Source organism: Anguilla rostrata, chromosome 6 (genome assembly GCF_018555375.3).
Source record: "Anguilla rostrata isolate EN2019 chromosome 6, ASM1855537v3, whole genome shotgun sequence".
Classification (NCBI taxonomy): Eukaryota; Metazoa; Chordata; class Actinopteri; order Anguilliformes; family Anguillidae; genus Anguilla; species Anguilla rostrata.
The window spans coordinates 47300545-47328483 of record NC_057938.1 but is presented as its reverse complement, the minus strand read 5'-3'; the positions used below and the strand labels follow the sequence as shown (position 1 = coordinate 47328483).

General features: G+C 40.5%; 1 protein-coding gene across 4 annotated transcripts; it reads left to right on the top strand.

Annotated features, from left to right (window-relative positions):
* Window positions 1–3191: 3191 nt before the first annotated feature.
* Window positions 3192–27581, top strand: pkib (protein kinase (cAMP-dependent, catalytic) inhibitor beta). Of its 4 annotated transcripts, none has more exons than XM_064340127.1 (4): window positions 3197–3346; window positions 23440–23524; window positions 24306–24477; window positions 26327–27581. In XM_064340127.1, the coding sequence occupies exons 3-4, from the start codon at window positions 24333–24335 to the stop codon at window positions 26410–26412; spliced, it is 231 nt and encodes a 76-aa protein (XP_064196197.1). In that variant the 5' UTR covers window positions 3197–3346; window positions 23440–23524; window positions 24306–24332; the 3' UTR covers window positions 26413–27581. The 4 variants fall into 4 exon arrangements, with proteins under 4 accessions (XP_064196200.1, XP_064196196.1, XP_064196197.1 ...); XM_064340128.1 differs by lacking the exon at window positions 23440–23524 and adding an exon at window positions 13094–13173; XM_064340130.1 differs by lacking the exon at window positions 23440–23524 and having other exon boundaries at window positions 3192–3346; window positions 26330–27581.
* The last annotated feature ends 358 nt before the right edge of the window (window positions 27582–27939 follow it).

Sequence of the window (27939 nt, the reverse complement as noted above, 5' to 3'; positions counted from 1 at the left end):
ACATTTAATAGATAATTACATCCTGCTGATTGAACACAGCCAGGCCTAATTGCAGCCAGCCCTGTTGAATTTAAACCTCACTCACATTGAACCTTACCATCCAAGTGAAGTAGTCACCACAAAGTTTCTACAAGCGCACTATGCCACAATCAAAGACAATTCCAGAAGAGATGAGGAAAGAATTATTGATGCATATCAGTTTATCAGCCAAATGTGCAATAATGAAGGAAATTAGGAAGGGAGCAAATACATTTTTACAGCACTAAAATATACATTTTTTAGAGAATGAATTTTCCCAATTTGTGCCTGGTCCAAAATTGGCTGGTGACAGGTTCAGTGGTTATATTCATGTTTGGATAATCTACCACAGTCCCTTTCAAGGCTGCTCTCTCCTTAGACGGCAATCATTTGGGTGCTCCCTCGATGTTGTGATGGATGGCACATCCCATGCCATGTGTCCAGCAGAAAGCTGTATTGCCGGATGGCATTCTCATGACTGGAGAAATTAAACAAGTGGCGGTCCTCCCTTACCAAAATATCTAAAGGAATAATAAGGTTCAATGTATCATGAAGCTCAGATGTTAACTCCATCCTTAAATACCCTGCAGAAGCAGACAGGTCTGTGTAGGAGTGATAACAGCTGCAACACATCCTTGACACTGCAAGGTCATTTGTAGGAGTCTACTATTTATAGAGCTGGGCTGTTTTCAAGGAGACCAGGCAGAGCATCATGGAATCTAATTTAGAACATAATGGAAAATCAATCTTCTCAGTAATTAGAACAAACACTTTTATCATTCATATTTAAAGTATTGATATTGTATGTCTGTATTTTAATCATTTGCATATATATATATTTTTTTTTTAAACTCATGCACATCCACTAACGTAATTCACAAATGCATTACATTAACTATACATTATAAAATGACCAAATTAAAATGACTCATAATATGGTACAAGAAATGGAAATCAACAATATAAAACTATACAACTATGAATATAGCCATGCAGTTTTTTTTTTTACTGCTGCCATGTCTTGAATTCAGATTTAGATTCTCAGTCCTGTTGAATCATATCTGATAAAGGAACTTGACTTATCAGGACAAACAATTCTGGTTTAATATAGCCTTGGTGCTTTTAGGATGACTAATTTCATTTGTTTGCGTACTGTAATTAAATTAGCACTGCTAACATATTGTATCATGAAGGTATATCAGTATATTTTGGTTGGGTGCGGGAAATCACAAGCTGGAAAAACAAACAGTGAAATTCCCTTTACATACAAAATCTGATTAAAACTTTATTTATAATTGCCGCAGGTTTGTTTGTCAGACTAAAATTCAGAGGGAGTACCACACACATCTGAATCTATTGTCGGCATAACCCTATGAGACACTGAGACAATTCTAGAATATATGCTAGAATTACATAATGTTCTCCTCAGTAGACTTAAATGGGGTATGCACCCCATATCTTATTTCTTTTGTCCCCAAAAATAATAAATACATTTTTAAAAAATTATGATAATAAAATAAGCCCTAACCTTGCAAGGCATGCCTCATGTGGTAGTCAGTGGAATCATAGGCAAGAGAATAACACTAGTGACATGACTTGATTTGCATGCAGCAGTTCATCTGATGAAACCAGCAGATTTGCTTATACAGTTGGGATTGGCCTGTCTGTTGTCCGGAAACGAATTGTATTATTGTGTATTACAGAAGATTAGGGACACCATAGCCTAATTCTTTCAGGGAGCCTTAAGAATCATGCCTACTTACAAATTTACAGCATCACTCATGATTATAAGAACACTATATCCTTTCCAGATGTACATAGATTTTCCTAGGAAAATTTTAGATTTGGATTGCACTGAGATGAGAGTGGCATTATCAGAAACATAAGCATAGATCAATTAAATTAAATGAGATCTACAATAGTGATTACATTGTTGCGTACATAGAAATTTGTTTGCAAATATCTTGTATACTTTGAGTGTAATGCAACTGCCACAATTCACATTTCAAAAAAATTTTGAAACGTGAATTGTAGATGGATTTATACATCAGCTGTTGTTAAGGAAGGACATCTGATCATATCTTTCAACCAAATGTGTTGCCTCCACATTAATGGGCATATAAAGGTTCTTTGTAAAAAGCTAGGGAGAGGCTATTGACTTATCTATTGCATCTCTGCCAAAGTGCACTGTGAACTGACCAGCACCAGCCATTACTGAAAGCCAAGTTGTAAATATTTATGCTTTTAACAAGAGATCAGCAGCATGAGGTAGACAAGTCAGTTTTCCATATAGAGCAATTAAAGAATTATTAGTGGCTTTCTTGGTGTGTTTTTTTTCCTCGTATTTTGACTGTTTCCTTATGTTCAGTTCAGAGAGTCACATCTCAGGAAGTGAAGTGAGAAAACAGACCAAGCATTTTAAAGCGCTAAACTTGGATGTCGCTGAAGGAGTCTATAAACGCGAGTTTATTGCCACTACATCAATATAAAGATCATATTTATTTTCTATCTAGAAACCCTCCAATAAATCTCATGACAGCTATCAGGAAAGTATGCGTGTGTCATTCTGTACATGCATACATATTTTAAATCGCAATAGTAACAAAAACATTTCCAGTAGTTGTCGGTGCAAGGACTCTCCGTTAAAAACCTGTTATGTCCCCTGAAGCTGCCATAGCTCATTTTTACTTCAGGTGGTGCGGTGAATGTGATGGTGTCATTTTCCTCGACTAATTAAACAGAGCAATACGTTGGATCTCACATTTCTAATGATTACATGGTAGGCTACACAAAAGCAAAGCCTGTTGACTATGCCTTCTTAGAAAAAATTAAAATCTAATTTATTTGCTGTGTAATAATAAGACATTGTTATTACGACTTGGCTAGACGACTACAAGATGACTACAAGACTGATATTAACTCACTATTAAAGATAGTTAAGAATTATATAACTAGCATTGACCAAATTATGGAAGAACGAACCAACACACTGATCAACAACACACAATAAATAAATAAGGTAAAACTTCCGCCGTCTTCTTTCCAATTCACTTCCCACCTCGCAACTCGTGAGCGAGAATACTAACACACACAATATGCGTTATATTAATGCTTCTCTCAGCGCGCACCCTACTGTGGATATGGAACGTGCCCGCGTGATGTCACTGCCGAGGGGGTAACTATGCTCGCACTGGAACTGAATATATACATGAATGACAATGACAGGGATCCCAGCTCTCAAAGTTCTCCCCATGGATAGTCTATTTATTTTCAGATTTTGAGTACAAAGCCAATACTCTTGTTCATCACCATTTGTTTTGCATACTAGGTAAGTGAGAGTCAATTTTGGATATTTGGCATTTCTGATCTTAAATGAACCGCGTCTATTTGCGTGCTTCTTGGATAGCTAGCCATAATGTGTAGCTAAGTTACATGGTCAGTTGTAGCAAGCCACTGTGGCTTTTGTTATGGCATTGCTCTTTATTTGAATAATGTAATTAATGGTATTCTGCAACAACTGTCGGTGTCTTGTCGTGCAGGGTCGTGTGGAATTGATGAGTTATTTATTTTGTGCGGTTGGCAGATTTTTACATTGTTTTTTTGCCTAGTTTACCAATGGCATCGAACACAAAGCATACGATATATGTCTATTTGCAATACGTGAACGATGATTGTCTTTAAATAACGCAGGTAGCTATCACAATGGACGAATTAACCAACTACCAAAACCGTCAACGCAGATAAGCGCAAGCTTGACTGAGTAAATGCAAATCATGTATGTTAACTGCCCACAGAAATGTGTTAGCTTCACAAGGAGCTAATTATTTATTTTCTCGCTTTATGAAGAAACGGAACACTTATCTTGTCTGTCCTACATGGCGAAGCTGTTTATCTTGCTCCCCCAGGTTTAAGTCTACCGTAATTATGGAATGGAAACTTTTGATAATAAACCCCGTTCAGAATTAGTGAGGTACATTTCTTGGCTTGCATTAGTTAACCTTGTTGCTACAGTATCAACAGATTTATTTATATATTCAAAATAAAGTCTAGTACTATCTCTAGCAAAAGTGTACCACATTTTTATTTATAAAGGAGACATAAAAAATAATAATAATAATCATTTAGAACATCATCAACTCAATAATGATAACATTATATATGTTACATATGATTGTCTCTATATTATTATTATTATTATTATTATTATTATTATTATTATTATTATTATTTAATTTCATGTGCTTGTGTGTAATTGAAATATCATCTTGTTAGTGAAAACAGCTGAAGTAAACTGTAAGACTATAAGCTGTGGTTTTCATTTGGCCAGAAACAGAAAAAAAAAACATCTAGCATAGAACAAGAAGGATGGATTTACTTTTGACGTGTTTATCCACCAGTGAATATATTCTATTTTTATTTGCCAGATCCTTCCTGTTGCTAAGAAGGTAATCTTTAATCGTGTTTAGTCACACTCTCAATTGACTCATTTTAGAACTTCAGTGTCTGTCAAAGTAAAGTTTATGAATGGAATTACTAAGAACAGAAAATATCATAAAGCAATTTAAAGGGTATTGTAATACATTTTGATCTCACCATGAAGAAATAACAGCTCTTTTAGTCCCCCATTTCAGGGCATCATAATGTTTGGAAGAAATGGGTTCACGGGTGTTTCTGATTAGTCAAGTGAGTTCAATTGCTCCTTTACTGCAGGTATAAGAGATCTTTCAGTATCCAGTCTTGATTCTAGGCTTTTGACTGACTTTGGAGTGTGTTATTGCCATTTGTTAGAATAAGGACCAGAGTTGTGCCAGTGAAAGTCAAGGAAGCCATCATGAGGTTGAGAAATATGAAAAAAACAGTCAGAGACATAGGCCAAACCATATGCTTCCCAAATCTACCATTTGGAACATCATTAAGAAGAGAGAGAGAGCACTGTTGAGCTCAGTAATCACAAAAGACCTGGTAGGCCAAGGAAGAACTCTACACTTCATGACTGAAGAATGCTGCAACCTAAAAACTTTTGGATATTTTTAGTTCTGTTCCATAATTAAGATTATAAATGTGGAAATGGGATGTGGACACACATCCACTGTGAGAGCTGAAGTTGCTCTGGACTGCTTGGCCCTTCATTGTTTGTGCTCTGCTTGGCTGAATAAGGGTCCACCCTCCTCATCTCAGTACCCTCTTCCCACCAACACTTCAATCAGCACAGAACTCCTCCCTAATTTTAAAAGATGACCAGTCTATTTTTAACCATGTCTTTGAAAAGGAATACATCATTAAATGTAAAAGTCCTCTCTCACGAGGATGCACAGTACTTGAAGAACTGTGCACATAGCCTGTGGTGAAAGGATAATGTAGCTCACATCGTGATCAGCACTTTGATGATTTATCTGCTAAAGTGTGATGTGCTGGACAAATACATTTCCCTTGACGTCTGAAATGCAGTGCAAATGTTTGCTTTCTGGAGTAGATGTCAATATGGCAATTACGGATGGTCTGCGGGAATTGCAGATTGCAGATTCATTTCAAAGCCAGTTTGGATATGGGACGGGGCCTCATATTGAATAAAGCACATCAGCTTATCAGATGACAGTTTATAGTTTATAACCAGATGCTTTCATGTCAGTGATTGCAGTGAGTATTTTACTGTCATATAACATTATTCTCTATAATGTAATTCTCTCTCTCTATCTCTCTCTCTCTAAATGGGCTAAAGTCAGATGCAGATTCGTTATTTATCATTATTTTCATATCACTGTACCTTGTGATTAATTGGCTGCTATGAATGTGTTAAAATGGCGACGCCTGTTTCCTCGTTATTTTAACACATTCATTGCAGCCAGTTTCACGCGTGGTGCTGTCACATCACATTTGCATTAACATTTCCCTCTCTCTCTCTCTCTCTCTCTCTCTCACACACACACTCTCTCTCTCCCCCCCTCTCTTGCTCTCTTAAGTGAGGTGCAGATTTATTTTTCATTATTAGCATGTAGCAGTTACAAGCTTGTAACTGGCAGCGATGTATGTGTTAAAATGGTGAACATTTGATCAGGACCAACACACAGGTGTTACAAAATCGCCATTCGTTTTCATGGCGTGGGTCACAACAGCAGGGTCAGATGCTGGTTTCATGCAATGCATATTTTGGTTTCAGAAAGGCCATTATTATTATTATCATTTTATCAGTTGTCTGAACCAGAGCAGCTTTAAAATGGTGTTATACTAGTTATCAAGAAGTGCAACGTTTGCAGCTGCTGTGAGTTCATTAACTCAATAACAGGGCCGTGGCCACAGCGTCTCCAGTAATCGCCGTGTTTGGCAAAGGTGGCGCTTTAATAGCTCACTCACAGTTCGGTCTGGCTTTTCACAATTAGTGGGGCCTGTTTTTAATTACAATAATTAGCCATTGTTTGTGCGTGAACGGAGCGCTTCTAGCGTTTTAAATGATGGAAACTATTACTGTCCATTTAACATAAGGTTCAAGGCCAGTAGTAAGGAGTACACAACTGCTTAAGGTAACTGGATTTTTAATCAATGAGCGGTCATTACAGTTGTTATCTACCACTGTAGGTATTTTCTTAAGCATACACAATTTAAATTGCTTACTGTGCTTGCAGAATGGGCTAGTATTCAGAGCAGATACATGGACTCAGAAACCATGGGAATTCTTTATGAGGAGGAATGCAGCAACCATGATCTGAATTTGAATGATTCAGGAAGTGAACAAAAATAGAAACACATGTTTCTGATAGTGAAGAGTTCTGGTGGTTTGTAGCGGAGAGGGACACTTTTGCTGGTACGGTTTAGAGGCACTCAAACCCAAAGAAGGCGAGGTCAAAGTCGAGGTCAAAGTCAACTGTTCTAAGTGATTGTCTGTTAAAGCATTTCTTTTCTACAGAGTGGAATGTCTTCTAAGGTTACAATATCCCCGACCACAAAGCATGAGTAGTCAATGGTTAGAGGAGCATGATGCTGACATAATAGAATTGTCAACGCCTCCTCATTCACCATGTTTGAAACCAATTAAACATTTATAGGATTTTCTGGAAAGACATCTGAGACCGTGGCTCTGGTCCAGTCTGTTTAAAGATATGCCCTCACGCACTTGCGCTCGCCACTTACACTTAGGGAATCCCTTTACAGTCTGGAAGTTCACTCATATTGACTGCAGTCCAGTCCATTAACAATGCAAGGGAAGAATGTGGAATTATCCCTTCCTCTCTCAATATCGCACAAGGGAATGAGGCTACAAAACTGCAGACTCTAGGCAGCGAAATTGCACAGAATCCTTTGCGACTGTTTATTTCTGTGGAGGTTAACCTGTTATCTGCTTGGAGAAACCCTGCACAAAATGGATAAACTGCTCACAAGTGAAATTATTTTTAATAATGCAAATAGGAACAATGAAAGGATAACATTGGTTTTGTGATTTACATGGTTTGTGGGTTTTGTGGTTATCTCTAGCTAATCGTTTGATGTTATGTTTAGAATGCACTGGAAAAGATTTGCTGCACTGGCACCCCAATAGAGCTGGTCATTATTGCTGGATGATATCTTCAGAAGTTTCTTGAACACTGCTTACTTTGTGCTTTGCATTTTAATTAGCAAGGCCATTTGCTTTTTTTATACATGTGTTATCGGCAATTCTAATTTGTAACTATGAGCTACAGCAATGTGCGCAGACCAGATTTGCTGTGACGTTGTATGGTTTGATGAAAAGCTTGCACAGGGGCATTGTTTGTGTGGTAATTGTGATGGGATTAATCTCAAAACAAGAGAGAAGGGCCACCAGGCCAGGCAGATGTTTTCAGCAAACAGAAGGCAGTGACAAACAAGGTCAGTCACAAACAAGGGATGGTGATGCTTAATTTGTTGTGATCCTCCAAAAAATAATCTTGGAATGGTACTTGGGCTAGCAGCTGCTGTATCTAATTGCACATGGGGAAAAAAGCGGTAGAATTTTAGCTGCACTTGTTTCTGCAGTCACATCACTTCTTTCATATGCTCTAAAATGTAAACGTTGAGCACTTAATTCCAAAAACCAAACACGCTGAGGAAGAAAGAGAAGGCTGGCCTGCGTACCGTGGGGTGGTTCGGATAAAAGGCAGATAGAGGCTTTTAAGATACACGACTCTCCTTATCTGAAGCCTACAAAGCAAGGCCTTTCATAAGGGATATCTGAGGAGATCAGCTGGACAAATGGCAGCAATATAGCAGTGTTAGAAACATTGGGCTTTCATTTGCAGAACTCTGAAGGAAAGCCAGTTCCAGTCGGGCTTGATTCTTTATCTGAGGGTTCTTCAAGGCATCTGCGAGTGTATTTGGCGGATTCGGCGGATTCTGGGCTGCTATTTCACAGGGGAGGTCCCGAGAGGGGTTCTCACTCTGATTTTCTCTCCTACGGTTTAGCTCATCCTCATTCGGCTCCGGTAATTGGATCTCTGGATGCCGTGGGGTCACGGCACTTATTGTACGTCGCTTTGGATGAAAGCGTCCGCCAAATAAAACGTAATGCGATGTAACGCAATGCTAAAGGTGCTCTCTGTGTCAAATCGATGAAGTAGCCTAATCATGTGCCCACCCTCTTTGAACAAGGCAACCAGAAAGTGGTATTGAAATATTGAATCCCGTCACTTTGTTTATGTCTGAATTGAAAATGTGCAGAGAACAACCTCCTTCGTTTAAATTCAACAATAATCCAGTGGAAGCACACTCATCTTGTGTCATTTCAATTTGTGGTTTTTAATCAGCATAACACAGAACAGGAATCTACATAATTATCCATTTGCTACCTTTTTTGGCTCTTAGTGAATAAAACATTTCCTTGGTCAGTGCGTAATAGATAATCAGTAGCAGGGTTTACAGTAAAAGTACATGAGTGTTGCAGTACAGTACCCTGTACTGTGATTGTGTCAGATTTTTTTTCTGGATTTCAGCTCGGAGTGTAGTTGTTTCTATGGATCCAGTTCCAGACGTGATCGTTAGACGTTTCGCCCGCTGTGATCCACATTATAGCTGAGCTGTTCCTTTTCTCCAGGCCTTTCCCCGTTCAGCTGCCTTTGTTTAACGGCACCTGGGGTCATCAGCAGGCTGTTCATTACAGACGAGCGAGCCCTGGAGCTTGAAGTGACTGTGCAGAATCACAGCCACATGACATCATCTTGAACTGAAGTGCAGTGTCGTATTCTTTCCCGTTTTTTAAACACACACACACACACACGGACACACTCACACACATATTGGCACACACATGGACACACACACACGTATACAAGCACACACACACTTAAAAAAAATAAAATATAAATATAGAAGTACAGATGTTGAACATGTATATCCGTGCAATTTTGCGTATGTAATGCATTTCTGGGAGAACATGATATAACACAGAGTGGAAGCCTGTCGTTAGGTTATGTCCTATATGAAGCACTAGTAGGGAAACGTGAATCAGGTAAACCCAGGACCCTAATGCCTGTATTTCATAGTCCGTATGTTCACGATGTGAGTCACCGGTGAAGGGGCGGTTCAGCCTCAGCCTGAGGCTGATGATAAGGCACTGCGCTCTAAAACGCTGAAAGGGAACGGTATTTTCTGTCAGTCTCGCCCTTTTGAAGGCTAAGAATGGGGGGCGGTAAAATTGCAAAGACCCTGCTGTGCTATCTTATATCAGCGGATTTGAGCGAACCATAGCTGAAGCTAAATATAAACCTGGTCAATCTGGAATCTAATTCCTCCTACTTTTATCCTTGGATGTACTACAGTGAAATGGTGGAGGGAAGCTCTTTGTAAACAAAATAACAAAAAAAAAAAAGAAACAGTACATGCCTATTTTGTTTTGTTTACTGTACAAAGCTCTTATTGAATTGCATATATACTCTTTTATTTGCACATTTACATTTGTGTATCATGTTTTCAATTCAGCACTCAAGGATTTTATAATCCACCGGGAATCCTCTTGATTTCTAAATATGAATTATTAATTCCTTTCCACAGCCTACCAGCCTGGATCATCAGGGTTGCCTTAAACATAAATATAATTACGAATACAGTGTACAGATTCCAATAGTAGTTCCCACATGTTCTGCATAGGCTATGTAGGTTAATTTATTCATGACATAAAGTCATGCATTTTCTTTGAACATTATTTTAGCTTGTGTTTGGCCAGGATGATCTGAAACATGGGTTCAAAGGTTAATGATGGACCATGGCAAATGAAAACATAGGAAATTAAAGTATTGTCATTTGGAAGAAATGGCTATAGAATACAATGTTGTGTTTGTGTGTGTGCGCGTATGTGTGTGTGTGTGTGTGTGTGTGTGTGTTGAGGAGAGTGGGGTTGGCTCTATTTAGCATTTTCCCATAAAAATTCATGTTAATACTGTCTGCCATTTTCAAATAAGTGTTTTTGAGTGGTCCCATCACCTCCATCCATTTGTACTCAGAGTGTTGTGAAAGAACACAATGTGTTTTCATAGCTTTTATATAATTTTAAAGCTGCTTTGACTGTATTTCATTCGGCTCAGGGTCAAGCCTCCGGAATTGTCCAAGAAGGTGATGTAAATGCCTGCACTTCGCTTTGGATGGCTTTTCAGGAGGGTCGACCCCTCCCCCCACCTCGCTTGAATTTCTCTCCTTTTTGAGGTGCTCGTAAATCTTTTCAAGGTGATGCTTTGCAGAGGTCTAGGGAGGCAATCTCAGAATCCAGACTGCAACAGAAATTGAGTGGCCACCCTGATAGGTATGACATTGCGTTGTTGGGCATTACACCTCTCATCTAACGTTCGCCACTGTTCCAGGCTGTGGAAACCATTTTAAACAAAAAAGCGAGTCCGGACAAGCCTGGTTGAGTTGAAAGGCTCATTCTCCTAATCAAATACTCTTATATTCTTTTGCTAAAATGCACTTTCCATTTCCATTATATTTTAAGCTGTGCAGTTTTATGGTGTGGTATGTATGCTATGTGTTTGAGGAAAGCATATTTTTATTCACCCTAACTGTTTGGGGTGGCTAATATTGTGAAATTGCATGCCTAAATTGCATCCAGAAATGGTGTATAACTGGTTCTGTTCATAACTTCTGCACGTAGGAGGGCATAATAAGACCTGATGTAGGCTTTGCATAAGTAACACGATTGTTGTTATCTCCTTTTAGCTGTGTTAGCTAGTCTGCTGGCTAATTGTTTCTGCTTCCTTCAGTCTACTAAAGTTGCTCCCATTGTTTTAAAGTCCTTTTTTGAATGTTTCATACCTAAGCCTGTGTATGTACATCATGAAAAACACCGCATTTATCCTGCCAGCTTAAAGGCCTGCTGGCAAAATGGCACTCAGGTTAGTTTCTGTTCCCCAATTACAGCTCAGTGTACTTCTCTTCCCTTACTGTTTTGATTACTTCAGCAGCCTTAGTTCCCCAAGTCGTTACGCTGATTGTCTTCTTCTTTTTTTCCCCTCCTTTTTCACTTTGCTCATTTAATGTCTTAGTACAGCGAAACAAATAAAGGGGCACACATGCGTTTCGTTCCAAATGTTATCGCGGCAACAGCACTCCACAGTCCACTCTGGTGGTAATTCACGTCAAAACTCTGGAGCACTGCCCAATGCTACGTTTGGAACCAGGCCGAGTTGGTGCCATCCACTGTATGCCACACTCATGCATGACCTAGTTAGTGAATCAAGATGCACAGAGTTCTGTTAGCCAATATTGAGTCCTTAACCACATTTGCACAAAGACATTCTACTTCCTCCACCAGTCAACATTAGTTTGTCTTTCATTTGTATTTGCTGCCAAAAGGCTGATAAGTGTTTCCCCTTCAACATTTCAAAAGATTTTCACAACTGGCCATGCTTGATTTTAATAGGTGTAAGAATCCGTTAATTCTAGTAAATATGAATATGAATGTGTTGCTAAATGTGAAACTGCAGGATGATTCAGAAGCACGTGCTTGCTTTCTGCACTTCAGAGTACCCAGAGATGCACATTTGACTGTCCTGTTCAAAAGAATTTCTGATAACCTTGTGGGATTTTCTTTAGCTTTTGCGGTTTCAATAAAATGGTTTGGCTTTGTGAAGCACTCTATTGAAACTGGTGAAGGTGAGAGCTGAAAGGGAATACAATGCTGTCATTATATAATAGAATATCTCTATCGGCAGAGTAGAGATGTTTATTTTTCTTTTATCTTTTTTTTTAACCACAGAATGTACAGTACGCTTATATGTCAGTACATTCAGGCATATTGAGATATTTATTATGACAATTTAATGGCGTTTCAGTGTTTGCATTGCTTTTGCCTAAAAGTGATGCTTATTATTCCTGTGTTCTACTCAGTGTTTTGCCATAACTTGCACATGCAGAGAAGATGACATTTTATTTTTATGTGCTTTGCGCTTTGTGTTGCAGTAAAGCAAAGTAGTGTAATAACTATTCATTGTTTTTGATTATGATTGTGGGCTGTGCTAATTACTGCTGATAACAATCATGCGTAATTATGATCATCCTTTATGATATGCCAATGATGAGTAGACAGTATGGGGGCTTTCATAATATAAAACATTGTGGGATAAGATTTTATCTTGGGTTTGTAAAAGCCATGGGTATTTATCATATTCATTTCTATTTACATTAATTAAATTTGGATATTAATTAGAATGTATCAGTAAGCCCAAATACAGTGCATACATGATTGCCGAAATGTATAAAACAAATAATTTACTGCTCACTTATTAATGTTTAAAACACTTCTAAGCGACATAAATATATATGGCAATCATTGGAAAGCACATGATGTATATGCCACTTTGTATGATATTTGTAGATGTCCTTTTTGATGTTATTATTTTGGACCCATAGGAATATGGGTACCGTTAGAATACATTGGGATTTAAGCATTTTTATTAGCCACTGCTGCATGCTTTCTACTTTGTACGTAAATTTAACGTATGTTATACACAGACTAGCAGGGAGTCATGTTTGTTTAGGAGACAAGCAGTAAAGACCTCAGATCAATAGGGAAGCAATCGATCTGTACAAGGGGGATGGTGATTCCATGAATCATGTCTAATCTGTGTTGTTCCCACAGCCCACTGCCATTGGCTTTGTTCCATGGCCGCCCACCCCATCTCTATCGTTCCTTACTGATGTCGGCTCAGCTATAAATAGGTCAGGATTAAAACCCTTCATCCGGCTAAACTGAGGTTCCTCTTCAACTCTCCTAAATATGTTGTTTTTTCTCCCTTCTCCTCCTGCTCCTCCTCTTTCTCTCTCTCTCTACTGATAAGTAAATCAGTTCAATAAGAAGTCATTGGATACCTCAAGTACCACTTTTTTAAACGTGAAAGATAAGTATTTCCAGTATGCAGATGTGAAGGAATAGACAGATGTATCTTAGAACCAGCCTGCGTGAGACTTTTGTATGATAGAAGAGTTTAAGCGGAATTCTGCCATTTGACTGAATTCATGCATCAAGTAGGCGGCCGATTGGATGTTTGACATTTGAGTGACAGCAACAGTAAACACTGTGAGCCATGTCCTCTGGGTAGCACAAACCAAAGAAGGCCAGCGTCTCCAAATATAGCTACATTTTGAAGCTGGCTAGCACAAATTATGGAAGCAATCTTCATAATCAACCATCATTGTAAAGTCTGTGCTTTTAACAAAGAAAAAAGAGAAATATTGTGACTTCCCCCTACAGCAGTTGCTGCAAATATGATGTTCAGCAGTCAGCATACCATGATTAAGCAGGAAATGGCTGTCACAATCTCTTAAAGTAACCCAGTAAATATAGCATTCTTGGTACAATAATGTTGACATTGTTCATGATTAATTAGTATTTGTCTTGTTTCTCCATTCACAGTTTGCATCCTTCTCTGCCATATAATCATTTTATAATATTAATTAGCCTTGTTATTTTTACATGTATTGATTTGCTGTGTGGCTCCAATTCCCCACTCTATTATTATTATTATTATTATTATTATTTTTAGGTCAAGTGTAATAATTAGACCATATTATTTCTGCTGCAGGTTAATGAATTGTGTGGCATTTCCATTTGTTGCAGTTACAGGCCAGCACATCATTAATTCCCTGGCAGTCTCGCTCAGACCTTCATTTTCTTTTGTTTACAGCTGTGAGAACTCCATTCATGCTGAATTTTTGGTATCTGGTGCTACTACACAGTCCCTTAATGTATACAGTGGGGAGGTAGACTGAGGTCAGGTTCCCTGTGCTGACGCAGTTATACCCAGCCGGGAGAGGGGGCCCTGCTGTGTTTGGTAGGAGTGATCAGTCACCCTGCTTTCATCTGAATGGAACTCACTGGGATCAGTGGGCGCTAAACAACCCCCCCCCCCCCCAGACCGTTTCTGTCTGTCAGTCTTTCCAAACAATGAATATGAGTGGCTGTGTGAAAACAGTGCGGCCTGTCTAAACTTTGATTAGTTGCATTGCATAATTGAATATAGGATATAGCTGCCAGCGCTGCAGTTGGGGCGGGGGTGGGGGGGTAGGTGGGCAACTGGGACACTTTGTCCCAGGCTCAGGCCTGAGGGGGGCCCTGGATATGGGGAGTAGCTGTATTTCATTTGTCACAAAATATGTATGAGGGTGGGGGGGGGGTCCTCCCAATATATTTTGTCAGGGGCTTGAGAATTCATAGCTGTGGCCCTGATAGCCGCCATAGTGTTTGTTCACTCGCATTCATATAAATCCAAGTTTGACAGAGCCTGAGCTCTCAGGGAAGTGGAAGTGAGGTGGGGGGGAGGGGGTCTGTGTGTGTGTGTGTGTGGGGGGAGGCGGTTCTGGCCGTGTTGTGGCTGTAATGTCTAATCCATGAGTGCAGGGTACATTAGGGGGCTCATCCACTCACCTGCATCTCCGGTGTGTGAGCTGTGGATGGCTGCTGTGTGCATTTCCATCACTCCTCTCCTCACAATGGGAGGCAAATGATGGAAATAATGGAAAATGACGATGGGTGGCCCAAAATAGCAGGTGCCCCATTATTTAGAAGTTTCGACAGCTCAAGTGCCAGTGGTTTATCATCAGTACCCGATTCTCATTTTTATTCATCAAAAATACGGCCATATAGAGACCAGGAGCCAGTCTATATCTGTCCTTAAACTTAACTAATTTGCAAATAAAGGTGATACTTTTCTCAGCACGAGGACAATTATTTTCATTAATATTGCCGATTACTAAACTGGCAAAAATGATTGCACTGAAAAAGGTAGGGACAAATGCTGAGTCATTCTGGTTCCAGAGTTGTATGCTTCCTCACTGAGAACTATGAAATAAGCACCTGTGTACATGGTAAAACTTTAAAAGCGTATGTCAAACGATTCTGCGAAACACGTATGGCAATAAGTGTCAAATTTTAAATAGTGCAAATATCTTGTCAATTTTGAAAGCACACAGTGTCTTAACACTTGGGCCTAAATGTTTTGAAATACAGTTTTACAGTTGAGCACTGAGACACATGTCATACATTCAGGTATTATCATTGTCACTCAAATGCATTATGATTTGTAATTCTCCCTACTGCTTATGCTGAAGATGGTGATGATTACAATATCACTTTCTCAAAGCTAATAAGCCTTCCTGCACTGTAGGCCTATGCATATGTGTTTTTTTTAATAGTAGAGGAGGAATTACTATTCTTTTAGAAAGGGATATTATAATCATTGTCATCATCATCATTGGCAGAATCATATTTTATTTTAATGACAATGTTATTATTTGAATGTTCATTATGCGTCTGACTGCTCAACTCTAAAACTCTCAAAACATTTCAGCGTTAATACACTGTACACTTTCAAAACTGACAATATATTAGCACTATGTATAATTGGACACTTATTGTTATATACGAGTAACTGAATCGTTTGACGTATGCTCTTTGCCAAAGTGCTTTTAAAATGGCAGAGCAAGGAAAGGTGGCATGATATAAAGTAATGCTAGGAAAGGTTCCCTTTAATATGTTTCACAAAGTGTACAGTTTTTCTCCTCTCACTGCTGAACTGCTCAGGAGAGCGCAGGCAAAGTGCTCAGTACCAACCACTGCTTCTTATTCTGCCACAGTTCACAAGCCAGCCTCACACAGACATGAGTCTGAGGAAGACACTTAGTGTGCAACTCAATGGACCAGCAGGGATAGCTGGTGCATGATGAGATGCTTTCAGCCCAGCTGCCTGGTCCAGCCAATCGTGCATGATCCTTTGGGGCTCCTGGCAGCAGTTTGCACTGGTACCGTCCATGTTCAATACCAGACAGGGAGGCCCATCTATGTACAGGTATGATGTCTTAAAGAGATTGATTACTACCTGAGGGTTTTTTTTTTAGGTTTTGGTGTATGCTTTCGTTTGGCCAAAACAGCTTTTCTGCACAATGAAGGATAGCTTAGATATGAGGTTTGTGGTCTAAAGCGACAAAAACTATTTCCTATGGTATAAATGCAACAAAATGAATCGATTCATATGTATAGCCCCCGGAAACATGACATGTATTTTCTAGCTCTACAACAAAACCCCTCAATGCCTGTGTTCTATTGCCATTATAAAGCCAGCTGGTGGTCAGAAACATCTGTGACATCTCTGAGTATTCTTCATTACAACAACACCGTGTGGGCCAGTTGAAACATGCAGTAAACCTCAAATAACATCTGAAGACCCTAGAAAGTGAACCATGGACAGCCCAGCAGCCCTGTTGTTTTGTCATGAAACTGGGCGTGGGTGTACCTGTGCCCCTTTGTGTCCTAAGCCCACAGACTATTGTGAGATTAGAATTCTGCTCTGCTGCATTGTGAGGTTCTGCTCTTTCATCGTACACTTTTCGCAGACCTATTGGACGCTCGTCTATTTAACCGCAGAAGCTGAAGCATAAAGGTTCGCGTCAGCTTCATGGTCGGCGGCTGTGTGGCTTCAACGCACCGTATGCATGTGCTGACAAATGTAGGCGATCTACAGGGCATGAAGGGCAGCGTAAGCTTGGGTAATCACCGGTTTTGCATGCCGTGGGTTCCCCTTTCAAGTCTCTGCCACTGAATAAATTAGCATTCGTCCTAGCTTCGCCTTTCAAAATCCTAAGGGAGGGGAAAAAAGAGAACCTGCTACTCGTTTACTGTCCTGAGACTGGATCATCTGTCAACACCTGTATGTGGCCAAATAATGTAGTTACTGCAGTCTACATTCTTTTGACCAATATTGCCTATGGATAGAAACTCTTCTAACATAGTCATGCATTTGGGGAAGTGGTGCTTGACTGTTTTTTTAAGCAGTTCAAGAAAGCAAATAGAAAATATATGTAAGATTTCAAATGATTTTGAAATCAGTCAAATTTGACCCAAAGACCCAGGTGGGATAACTGTGCAATCAACAGCTCTAATTGGTCAATTAAAGGCTGCATCCAACTGCTTGGATACAGACTTGTTACCTGTCACTGCTGTTCTCTTTAAGAAGTAGCACCAAGCCAACCTGGGCACATTCTCCAATCATATTAGCTTTGTCATTGGGATCTCTCGAACAGGGTGTTAAACAAAGCTTGGTTATTAAATCCCTTCAATTCAAAGGCTCAGGCTCATATTTCACAGCTCACAGACAAAGCCTCCTGTAGCTTGCTGCTATCCACAAGTCAGTGCCTCACGATCATTTATTAAATTCATCTCACATCTGATTTACATCACAATCACATCACATCAAAATCAACTTTAAATTCAAGTCAACTTCAATTCACTACTCCCTTTTTCAGTGGTAAAAAAATGTGTTTTTTTTTACATGACCAGTCATCACCACTGCAGTTGCTGAGGTAAGCCTGAAGCAAAAACACCCTGAAAAGAAAACCATTTTTGAATCTCCTGACCCATAGCGGGGAAGAACATGAACAGAGCCACGTAACAAGACCAAGCACTGAATCAGAAAGAACAGACAGCCCTTGTGTTATTGACTCCAGCTCTTTTGATGGAAATAAATACTTGTCTTTCTAAAGATTTCTAAAGGAAGGCTCCAGTAATGGACAATATGGGTCGCTTCCTTGACATAAAAGTAGAGGCCTGCCTTTGTTGGCGGGCAGTGGAGAACAGAGCAGACATATTATAGCCTCAGACTGCCGCGTGTAGTCGTGCTTTCGCCCTCTCCCTGTCTGATGCGTTACTGTTCCTCCGAGGGAGTGAAAGCCATCTGCGAGATTGCAGGACTGCGTTGCTGCGGCCTGACGCCATTCCCCGGAACATATGGTCACTTCGCGCACGCACCAGTTTTAAGCCAACGGGGAAACCGGCAAGACATATGGTTGCGCAAATCTGCTTGGTCATTTTACGCAAACTGGGGAAGTGATAGAATCAATGATAAGAAAAGAGTGTAACAAATAAGAATTCCACGTTCATGATTATTTGTGGCTTGTTTCTCAAAACTGTATTGTAATTTATTTCGTTTGGCCCAGTATATGCACTACTAATACTCAGTTGCTTCAGTATTTAAACAGTAGCATTAAACAGGTGTTGCCTAGCCTACGTTCCTTCACTCACACTGAAATAGTTAACAAACATAAATGTAGCATGTCCGGTGCTCATTATGAAAATAACACGAAGGCTTAAAATATGTTTAGTTACTTAAAGCACGTTGACTTAAAAGAGTGGTGTGCAATGAATCAATTATGCCTGATGTAATGTACATGAGCAGAAAACAGCAGGATGCTTTTAGAGCTAATTTGTGGACGGTGTGTTGCTTTATCTCTGTAATGTATTCCGTTAGCGATAAACATCAAAGGCTGCAACATTACAAGTCCCTGCATGTTCTGCAGGAGTACATTTCAAGGTCAGCGCCATCTGGACGTTAATAAATTGCAGAGGTTGAGGTTTTAGCCGAGAAGAAAATTCAGTTCAGCTGCGGTTGAAAAGAGCAGGGGGAAGTGAGTGGCTGCCTACTGCTGTTCTTAGAGACAATCATACATAGTAAAGCATTTGATAAAATGCACTAAGTTTGAATTACTTCAGTATTGTTTGTATGGTTGTTTATTTCATATATGCCTGTTACATCTACCTTGCATTTCAGCAAGGTTCAAATTTTAGAAAAGTATTGGCATTTCTTAATAAAACAAAGTAAATTAATTTAAAACCCAGTGTACATATACACATTACGTGGTAATCGTGAATTGAACATTGGGTAGTTGTGCTTTAAAGCTAGCCATCAATTATATTGTCGTATGATTGGCTATTTCAGCAATTGAAATAGCCAATCACTGATATTACAGTTCACTTTGCCTCTCCTTGCACTCATATGCCCTTGTTTGGGCAAAGCATTTTCTAATGGATACATGAGGATAGCATGACTACATTCGTAAAAGGATCCGCACTCATTTTTCATGTCCATTTTTCCAGTAAGATCAGGCCAAAGATTCAAAGATCTCTGCAAGCAGCCTTCTTCAGCGAAATGGTGTTACATGTCGACGCCAACCATCTACCCCATTATAAAACATCGCCGCAGGGGTGCAGGTTAATTAGAGAGGGATTGCCAATCACAATCTCTATTTTTAGTCTGCTAAAGAGTATTTAGCTCGCGGCAGCCTATCCAGAACAGCTTAACAATTTATACATTGAGAATATAAGTGAACTGCACTTTTGTTTCAGGATTCATAAAATCCTTACAGATGTGTGTGGAACAAAATAATTTTGCAAACTGATGTTGTCAATATGAATGTATTGAATGGTAAAATGATGCGTTTCTTTATATATCACAAATTGTCATCTTCAAGGATGGTCTATTTTGGAAACTGTTCCACTGTTCCTGGCTCGGTGTCATTCTTTGATGCTTGGAGGTTATGTCTATTTTTAGGTTTGTACTTCCTGGTTATCTAGCAGGAGGTGTTAATGGAATTACTATTAATCTCCATATTAATCCTCAGGCTAATGACTCATATGATGAAAAGCTTAATTAGTACCTTATCCAAATGTTGAGGCTACAGAGATGCCTTGTGGACAATCAGCAGACTGTATTTTGTTGAACATGTTTGAGATTCATCTTGGGTCTGATCATAACAAAGATAAGAGATATTTAGCTGCATTTAAAAGCTGAGCCGGCCTGACTCTTAATGGAACATGTTTCAGCCCTCTTTTAAAAGAAATGTCTTTCATTAGGAGCAAGAGCAAGTGTTTGCACTTGCAGCCTTGCACAACTGAATATTGGAATTTATTATTACCGTATCAACAGCCATACCACCTTATAGTCCTACAGTGCAGGTGGCGGAGAGATTTGGATTCTCACACCGGGATAAGTTTTGGTTATGCCGAAATCTTTTTATTAATTTCTGCTTACCAGACACTCTTACCCAGAGTGACGTAAATAGCTTAAATGCAGCATACATTTATACTGTATGTCTTTCTTATGCAGTTCAGGTTAAGCACCTCAATGAAGGTAGGAGTTGTAGTACTGTGTAAGTGTGGACGTACTGTGGAAGAAGCATCCCAACTTCCTCCCTGTACATCTTACTCAGATCCAGTCTTACCTGGACATCTAAATCTAGCTGGGCTCAAAGTAGACTGCCCTTGGGTGTACTGGCTACAAGAGGAAGTGCGTGTAAAAGGGGAGATACTGGCGGATGTGCAGATGGGCTCTGACTCATGGAAAAACAAGGCATCCACTTCTGGCGGCAGTGTAATATTGAGCCTCGCATTCAAACGCTCGCAAGCTGTTGTCTCTTGGCTCTCTCACCTGTGGACTCCCTAGCCATGCTTCCACCGCCATCTTCTCCCTCTCAGCTGAAGGAAATGACTCAAACGGTGCCAGGCTGATGCCGGCTCCAGAACGCCCTGCGCCCAACGATCGAAGGATTCTCCGCACATAACCTTGCGCGACCGTGAAAAAGCGCAGCGAGCGTGTGCGCTGGGAAGGAGAACGGTTCAGAATTCAGAGCCGTTAGTAAAATGCTTTACGCCTCACAAGATGATCTCAGAAAATGGAGTGCAGAGAGAGAGGGGGTGATTCATTAGCAGCAGACACCCATGTCCGCGGCACCCTACAATGCACAAGGTAATTGTGGTAACTGATGGATGAGAAAATAAATCCAGATTAAAAACCACATTTGAATGATTCGACACAATATTACACATGCTGAAACAGAAATACAGTTAATCAGCGAGCAATTAGATACAGTTCAGAGTTGTAAATATGACAATTGGGGAGCAGGGGGAAAATCCAGGTGTTGCTTGAAGGGGACAGGATTTAAGGGGCGGAATTTAAGGTAATAAGTGATTATGCAGTTATAATATTGGCTGGCTCCAGAAAGAAAGGGGTGGATGAAATGATCTACCAATAGTCTTATTTTACAGGAGAGATGAAGTACAGGAAAACATGACAAATTTACGGTGAAAAGAAGGAAAATTCATTACAGCAACCCTAAAATCAATGGAGGGAATACAGTAATACACATTGTATGTATTGTATATTGTATGTGAAATATTGCATATTGTATGTGTGTATGTGTGCATGTATTTTTGTATGTATGCATGCATGTATAAATATTGCTACATGCACATGTATATATGATGTATACAGGTATACAAGGCCTAAAGAAAGTGGTAAAAATCTTGCAGAAATGTTTAAGCAGAACTAAAGCTACCCTCAAAGCCTTCTATTACAGAAGGCTTTCAAACAGTAAAAAAAGATCATCTTTTATCACCTGCTGGTTCTGCTGACTGCAGATACAACAGATAAAATATGGAGGCTCTATAAAGGGAATTTTAGATAGCAGGATGTGTCTCAGGGCCAGAGGATTATATTAATTTATTTAGCTATTTGCACTCCTCCAGAGGGACTGACAAGGCTGCGATGGCAAGTGACATATAGCTGTGTATCACGGATTGGTCCAAATAAGAGAGTTTGGAGAAAAATAGTGTGATCAGGATAACAGTTGTAGAAAAACAATGGGTAGAAATAACAAATCAAAGCAATTGACTGCAAATGCAGAGAATAAAGGACCAAGCATGGGTCCTTGGGGAACACCTGTTTGAGGGGGTTAGATATATCCTCCCTAACTAACTTGGTAAGGAGACATTGAGGCCATTGTATGCTCTGCACAGTGAGCAGCTGTATTGTAAGCCTGTTGCAGTATATTGTAAAAGCACAAATTTATAAAGTGCCCTGCTGAAACCACACATTACTTACCCACATCTATCTGTCAGTGAAAACCTACTTTCCCCACTGCCATGAATAATCCATCAGAGGGAATGCTCAAAAGCACATTTTCCCATGGGGCGAATTTTGGATCTGCTGAATTGTCCAAGGACAAAAATAAAACATGACATATCGTGCGTAACACTGACAGCACCACGCTTGATATTATTATGAGTCAGGTACATCTGAAAGCGGGGATGCTGTGACAGTTCGATATGTCACAAATGTTCCCCTGAATCAGTGCCGGCTTGCAAGTGAACAGCGGCTCGCTCGGTGCAAATTTGAATGCTGTCGATTGCAAGTCACTGTCAGGGCCGGCCCAGGCATCGTTTCACATGGAGGCGCTGATACACAGAGTAAGCAAAGCCACTCAGAGCAGGCCGGAGTCCTGCTGCTTTCAGGTTTCCTTCATATGGATTTCATACTTCGGGTGGGGTGACTCTCCTTTTGAAGTTATGACTCCAATTAGACAAATAGAAGGTGAAGGAGAATTTTAAAATGACCAGACTCTCTAAGACTGAAGTTGCCCTTCCCTGGTACATATGATCAAAGCAGACCCTTGAGATCTCTCTTGGTTCTCATCCACTGTATTGTCAGGGGTATTAAAGAGGAACAGGCCCGAAAACTGCTACTGTGACAGAGGATTGAAAGAGAATAATTCTAATTTCCTTTTTGCTTTTTGCATCGATACTTTATTAAAAGTCATGCTGTTCTACATGCAGTAATTGATTACTCAGTTGTGATAGTGCTCTGACTTTGTGTGCAGCCATACAATTAATGCCAACAAAGAAATCTTAATGTATTCGAAATGGAAAGGGAAGAAAAGACTTTCTGAAATGGTGACTGCATATCACAGTTGCCATCGTCCTATTGTCCTTTTTAATCACAGGAAAAAGAGCCCTCTGCTGGCCAAAATGATCTGATAAACAGCGAGTAACCAATAAAGTCATTTCTGCATTCGTGAAGAAAAATCCATTTAATTGACGTTTGGATTCCGCGGTGCAAAGGGCATGCTCTAATTGGAATAGCATTTTGGTGAAGGGGGACGCTGGAGGATACATGAAACAAACCTATCCGGCTAAGTCACATAATTTACCATAGCTGTACTGCACCCGGTATATTGATTAGAGCCGGTGGATGAAAAATGTCTCTCTCACAGTCAGTAAAATATCCTTCATCGCTGGATCATTATAACAAAGGTCATTTATATTTTTCGCCATGATCAGTTTTGAACTGTGGACTGTGGCTGAGTGACTTGTAACCCCAACAGAATACAAGGAGAGATGCTGTGAAATTTATCACGGGCGCCATGGAGACCGGAACGAAAATGTTTGCCTCGTGGTGTGGAAAGGAAGGTATATTAGGTTTGGATTGACAGAATAAGGTTGCTGTTCCTTTTTATTATGTTTTTATGAATCCAAGTTGATACAAGATTGATTTTTCTCACAGTCTGTTTAAAGGCATGACATGAGAAGTGCATGGGGTGCGTATCAAGGGTCTGAGTGCTTAAATCATGCCTGATTGTTTTTTTTTGTGATTTTTTTGCAGTGTCTGCTTTCTATGTGTATGCCATTTTTACAGCACATGCGACTATGTACAAAGCAGCAGGGGAAAGTAGCTTCATACAGTATAAATCTGATTGTGTCGCTTCTGATCGGGTACAGTTCTGACCTTCCTGCCACCCCAGGCAAGATTGTGGAGCGGGGGGTGGGGGGGTAGGGGGGTGGTGTTGGTGGGTCATGGGGGTGGACTGCCTACTCTCGACTATCATGGGTGCAAGCATGTATTTTTATTTTTTTTACCCCCTTCATTTGGTACCCTGCAGATGAATAGCGCCCTAGGAAACTGCCTTGTCCATGCAGAGAACTAACCCTGATTCTGATTCTGAAAGTCCTTAAAGGCTCCTGAACCAATCCTAACTTTCAAGCATTAATTTTTTTTCATGAAATGACATTTTGTAATAATGGTTGTTAGTCATCTTTATTCAAATTTATTTAAATAACTATGGGTTCAAGGTATCAGTCCCTCAAAGCTGAGTCACCAAAAAAAAAAATAATAATAACATGTTAGCTGCCCTTGGGCTGCCATGTCAGAATAATGCCAGCACATACTGTAACAAAGCGTGTTCTCTTCCAGGCGAGGCTATGAGGAGAGGGCCCAGCGATGACTGATGTGGAGCCTGTTGTCACCGATTTCGCAGCGACAGGGAGGACCGGGCGGCGAAACGCCCTTCCCGATATCCTAGGGTCCACCGCTGGGGCCGGCACCGCCGACCTTCCGGACAAGCTGGCCCAGCTGTCCGTCAGTGGTAAATACAGCAGCTCCGCTTCGGCACAGGGATGAGAAACATTAAAGGAGCCCCGAGGTCTCGTTCAGCGGGCCCTGTAAATTCCGAAATGAGGAGAACGTGCTCCTATGACCACATTTCTTATCCAAAAAGCCGTGCGGCTGAGCGTCCAGCGAATGCGCGCACAGTGGAGTTCATGAAAGCATCAAACAATAGGAGTTAATAGCTTCATTATGAAATCAGTTGATTCCAACCAATTGAAGCAGCGTGGAAGTCGAAATTGCTTTGGCTGCTTCGGCTCAGTCCGATTTTAATGACCCCGTTCGATTGAGGATTGAATCACTTCAGTGTGCGTTTGGCACAAGTTTTGGCGACGGCGAATCCGATCGTGTTTCTAAACCGCAGGGGATTTGTTCAGTGGAAAACTACAAAGGTTTCTAGAAACACAGCATTTAAAGTAACTGCCAGATAAACCTTTGTTCCGATTCATTTGAACTTTAAAGTTTGCGGAGCCGTTCAAAGGAGCCAAGGCAGCACGGTATAAAGCAGAACACAGAACAGCTTTTCAGCTCCCCTCTTCAGAGAATGGCCCTGAATCACTGTGGCATGATTCCCATTTTAAATCAAAGGAAGTTAAGGGCGTGGCGGTGTATAATCCACAGCTGGGCTAGGAGAAGGGAGCATTGGGTGGGGGTTTTTTTTCCTCAGGTCGCTCCTCCCGTACAGTTAGCAGTCCTGCACTTGTGACCAAATCCGCTCCTGTTAGCGACCCCTGCCAGTTACACCCACCGCCCACCGCGTGGCACACAACGACACCTTACAGCAGGGGTCCTCACCCTTATCCAGAAAGGGCCGGTTTGGGGGCGGGCTTTCATTCCTACCGAGCAGTTAACTGATTCGACTAATCAACCACTAGAGTGTTTGCTTAGGACCTTGATTAGTAGAATCAGGTGTGTTACTGCCTGATTGGAACAAAAGTCTGCACCCTTTCTGGATAAGATTGAGGACCCCTGCCTTACAGTCACCCAGTCTGTGTATATCCCTCATGTTATGGTGATCAACAAGTGGAACATCACACTCTTTGTGATTTGATGGGGAATGGTACAAGTATTCGGTATTCCTGTGCTGTGTTTGAATTCCGCAGTGAATAGCCACACAGCAGCATATAGTATAAAACAGTCATAGTAGCTACCAGCTTGATCTGTCATTCGTCCCAGCGTTCAGAACCTCACCTATTACTGGCGCAGTGACGTCTCATCGCTGATTCAATGTATATACAGGACCCACCACTTTATTTACCCCATCACTCGTGGGGTGTTTGCGCACTGGGCGACGAACCAAACAGTGGAGTGTTTGAATACTTTAACATGAGATCAGCTTTTCCTGAGGAGTTTGTGCTGGGAGCTCTGGTCCCTGAAGAACCTCCCCAAAAACAGGATGTGCTGCGTGGTAAATTAGTGATGTAGAAAAGTGTGCCAATTTAGAGCCTATAGGCATATCTAAGCTGAGCAGTAGGTCTGGATCACTGTATGTTTTATTATTATTGTTACATTGCAGTTTTAGGTGTTTCTATATACACACTCTGCGCTAATTGCTGTTTTCATATTGCCATCTTACTGTATTTCACCAGTTGTTCGTTTTGTTTATGTGACTCATTAGAACTGTGCTTAGGTTGTAGGAATATGCTATACAAATAAAAATGATGACTTTATTTGTATTATTGTTGTGATGATTATACACAGTAATAATATAATAATATTAATAATAATAATAATAATAATAATAATAATAATAATAATAATAATAATAGTAATAATTCCACTCACAGGTAATGGGGAAAAAAGACAGAATTGTATCTCTGTGTGCTCAGCAGATGACAGCGAGCAGGGTGCAGAGGGGTCAGCGGCGGAAGCTTCCGGAAGCTCAGACGACAAGGAGAAGGCGGAGGGAACGTAATGGCCTGAGGGCGCCCGGCGAGCTAAGCCTGTGACCCCACCCGAAAAAACAAGAGACCCATGGGCCTCCTCCTCACCACCACCACCCCCCCCCCCACTTCCCCCCTCCCCCCATAAATCTCATTGACCAGACAACTGTAACCTACACGTGCAGTGCTATGCAACATCGCCAACAGCTGCAGCTGAATCCAGGCTCCGGACAACGGGAGGCTGTTGTTTTCGCTTGTTGCAGTCAAGCTGCGGGATGTCAGTCAACACACAGTCGATAAAACACCTGGATAGACGTAACTCGGAGATGGCTTCGATCCGTCTTTCCGCCCGTTACCGCGTGCCGCAAACCAACCGAGAGACCAGTGCCAGAGTAGCGCCATGCGTGGAAGTGTGCAGCGTTCTTTCTGTAGGTGAGAGAGGGGAGTTCTCCCATGTGACAGGTGTAGCATTCCCCCATTTGACAGGTGTTGCAAGAAAAAGCGTTTTCGCCGAATGTCGACTCGTAGTTGCAGCAATGTCTATTTTTGCACAACAAAGGTATAAACATTCCTTTTGGTGACGTGAATACAGTTTTTATCTTATACTCGTGGTTAATCTGTGTGCTTCAATAAGACCTCTACCTTGTGTGTTTTATACTGTCAAATATCCATAATTAATTATTATTACTGACAGAAAGTTGTTTAAAGTATATGGTAGTTTTTTCCCCCCCCAGTACTTGTTAAAGTGTTTACATTCTGTTTGCAACTAAAGGCATCACTTTAGTGCCCATCAACTCTTATAAAGGTTACGCTCCATGTGCTGCAGTGTTGTCAATACTTGTCAGATCTAACTGTGTGAAACAGTCCGTGACTATTGGGTCAGCTGTAGTTTGTTGTCATCGTACAAGAAGAAACGATAAAGGACCATCCAATTTCGAAGTTCCTCAATGGACCGTGGACCATATTATGGTTATGAACAACCATTAGACGAGTAGGATGGAACAGATTTTCTGGATTCAGTGTATTTATTTTTTTATTTGTTGAATCTAATTACTTTTTACAGTGTGTTGCAATAACAAACCTACAGATTTTCCTCTGGTTGTTAACTTGGCCATGCTGTTACTAGAATGATATTGTCTGTTGTAAGTTACACATGAAATACCAGGTGTAAAAAATAAATCCTGTACTTAGTTTTCTTTAAGTTTGTGTGCCTATTTTTGTCTTGATAGCGTTCATTGTTTTGACCAGCAGAGGGCACCACATATTTCAAGATTCCAGATCAATTGAACAAACATTATTTCTCTTGGTTTTAAGCTTGTACACATAATCCTACCACCCAACCAACAATACATATGCCTTGATGTAATTAAATCTGCAATAGTCTACAAATTCAAAATAAAACCAAAATATAGATTATTCCTTGATTAGGATTAATGGAAATAGTTTGCCTTTAATAAAGTCTGTCAGTGTAGTCTTTCAAAGAGCACCCTGGGGTAATCAGGAAAGTTCATTTTATTAAAAGACCTGGATACAAACCATTTTCTTCCGTGACTAAATGC

Excerpts from the sequence above, each read along its gene's own strand:
- pkib (XM_064340126.1), top strand. The coding sequence starts at position 24,333 with ATGACTGATGTGGAGCCTGTTGTCACCGATTTCGCAGCGACAGGGAGG. Across the intron at positions 24,478-26,326 it reads GGCCCAGCTGTCCGTCAGTG|CAGATGACAGCGAGCAGGGT; the intron begins GTAAATACAGCA and ends CTGTGTGCTCAG.